General features: G+C 47.6%; 2 protein-coding genes across 2 annotated transcripts in view; one reads left to right on the top strand and one right to left on the bottom strand.

Annotated features, from left to right (window-relative positions):
* ncoa7a (nuclear receptor coactivator 7a) overlaps positions 1-2,404 on the bottom strand; it is a 5,864-nt gene extending 3,460 nt beyond the window's left edge. Inside the window, exons 1-2 of the mRNA XM_083529321.1 lie at positions 2,127-2,404; positions 1,644-1,778 (exon numbers count right to left, since the gene is read on the bottom strand). Coding sequence (XP_083385447.1) covers positions 1,644-1,778; positions 2,127-2,225 — 234 coding nt within the window. The 5' untranslated portion in view covers positions 2,226-2,404. The remainder of the gene's footprint in view (positions 1-1,643; positions 1,779-2,126) is intronic.
* LOC310719501 (beta-1,4-galactosyltransferase 3) overlaps positions 1-2,500 on the top strand; it is a 389,210-nt gene that overhangs the window by 27,944 nt on the left and 358,766 nt on the right. The window lies entirely within an intron of this gene.

Below are 2,500 nucleotides of genomic sequence, written 5' to 3'. Positions count from 1 at the left end.
ATTCAAGTGAATGGAATGTTCTAATCTACAGCATTAAGAAAAACCGTGTAATAAATAATATTATATTATAATCATTATTATTTTCGGGATCCACGGGGAATGTTTTAAAGATCAACCCGTTGATCCACTGGAGACCACTGATCCACTGGAGACCACTGATCCACTGGAGACCACTGATCCACTAGAGACCACTGATCCACTGGAGACCACTTATCCACTAGAGACCACTGATCCACTGGAGACCACTGATCCACTAGAGACCACTGATCCACTGGAGACCACTGATCCACTAGAGACCACTGATCCACTGGAGACCACTGATCCACTAGAGACCACTGATCCACTGGAGACCACTGATCCACTGGAGACCACTGATCCACTGGAGACCACTGATCCACTAGAGACCACTGATCCACTGGAGACCACTGATCCACTAGAGACCACTGATCCACTGGAGACCACTGATCCACTAGAGACCACTGATCCACTGGAGACCACTGATCCACTAGAGACCACTGATCCACTGGAGACCACTGATCCACTAGAGACCACTGATCCACTGGAGACCACTGATCCACTGGAGACCACTGATCCACTAGAGACCACTGATCCACTGGAGACCACTGATCCACTAGAGACCACTGATCCACTGGAGACCACTGATCCACTAGAGACCACTGATCCACTGGAGACCACTGATCCACTGGAGACCACTGATCCACTGGAGACCACTGATCCACTGGAGACCACTGATCCACTAGAGACCACTGATCCACTGGAGACCACTGATCCACTAGAGACCACTGATCCACTGGAGACCACTGATCCACTGGAGACCACTGATCCACTGGAGACCACTGATCCACTAGAGACCACTGATCCACTGGAGACCACTGATCCACTAGAGACCACTGATCCACTGGAGACCACTGATCCACTAGAGACCACTGATCCACTGGAGACCACTGATCCACTGGAGACCACTGATCCACTGGAGACCACTGATCCACTGGAGACCACTGATCCACTGGAGACCACTGATCTAAAGCAATGAAGTCCAGAAGTTTTGTGTGTTATGCCTTTTACCTCGGCACCATCACTGGAAAACGTTCCTGCCTTTTCAAACACGTCCTCTACAGACGGAGTGCGCATGCTCGGATTGACTTTACTTTTCTGTGCCGCGTTCTTCTCAAATTTAGAAGGCAACCGGGATGTTTGGATTTCAGGTGATAAATTAAACCCGACGTGGAGAAACTCTTTGCAGTGAAATTTTGCTAATTTTTGCAAATCGCTATCTGTGGGATTTTCTCCGAAATATTGAAATAAGTCCATACCGCAGACATGTGGCTCTTATCCAGATAACCGTGTGCTGCTGCGCTTTTTTTTTTTTTGCGTCATTACAATTGTGTTTCTGTTGTGTTGTTTCGGTGATTTAAGTATTTCGGGCGCAAATTTTCGGTGGCTGATTTTTCGGTGCGTCCCTGTAATTTATGATTGTCCTCACGCGGGCCGGACAGAAACGTACAAAGGGCCGGATGTGGCCCGCGGGCCGTAGTTTGCCCAGTTCTGCTATAACCACTACCTTTACCTTAAAGCCATAAAGCTCCGCCCCCAACCACACCCACAGTGTGAAGGATGCTCACCTTCTCTATGTGATGCTCTATGAGGACGTGACTGTCCTGTAGCAGCACAGGAAGTGTGTAATCAGTGTCCTCAGTGTCCTCGTCCTCAGAGCTGCACACGCTTGGAAAACGCTTCCCCTTCTTCACCGTGATGATCTGCACACCAGAAAATGGAGACCAATAATTAATTAAACCACAGAAATTACAGGTCCATCATCATCACTCTCATCATCTTCATCACCTTCATCATCATCATCATCATCATAAAAAGACAGAGGGATGGAGACACACCTCCAGTCACCTTCTAAACACCAGATCAGACTCAGCTGAACCTGTGCATCACACACTGTATTGTGTTTCACTCCTCAGGGTTTAGAAACATGAAACAGCAATCAGGTGGAGAATGGAGATCTTCTGGTCTGATTGCGAGACGTGAAACTCCAAGCGTGAGACGTGAAATGAAACTAAAATAAACATTAAAAAGTTAAGCTTGTTCTCTCTCACCTGTACGTACGGTTCCTCACAGCCTCTGCAGAAGAACAGGATCTTTATGTTCTCCATGTTTTCTCTTATACTCCCTCTGTGTTTCAGTAACATGATCATATAAACGAGTACACTACACTGAGTGTGTGTGTGTGTGTGTGTGTGCGTGTGCGCGTGTGTGCGTGTGTGTGCGTGTGTGCGTGTGTGTTTTTGTCTGTGTGTGTCTGTGTGTGTGTGTGTGTGTGTGTGCGTGTGTGTGTGTGTGTGTGCGTGTGTGTGTGTTTGTGTGCGTGTGTGTTTTTGTCTGTGTGTGTCTGTGTGTGTCTGTGTGTGTGTGTGTGTGTGTGTTTGTGTGTGCGTGTGTGTTTTTGTCTGTGTGTGTCTGTGTGTGTGTG

The sequence above is a fragment of the Silurus aristotelis genome (assembly GCF_946808225.1).
Source record: "Silurus aristotelis genome assembly, chromosome: 25".
NCBI classification, from domain to species: domain Eukaryota; kingdom Metazoa; phylum Chordata; class Actinopteri; order Siluriformes; family Siluridae; genus Silurus; species Silurus aristotelis.
The sequence above is the reverse complement of the archived record's forward strand: the minus strand, read 5'-3'. Positions and strand labels throughout refer to the sequence as shown.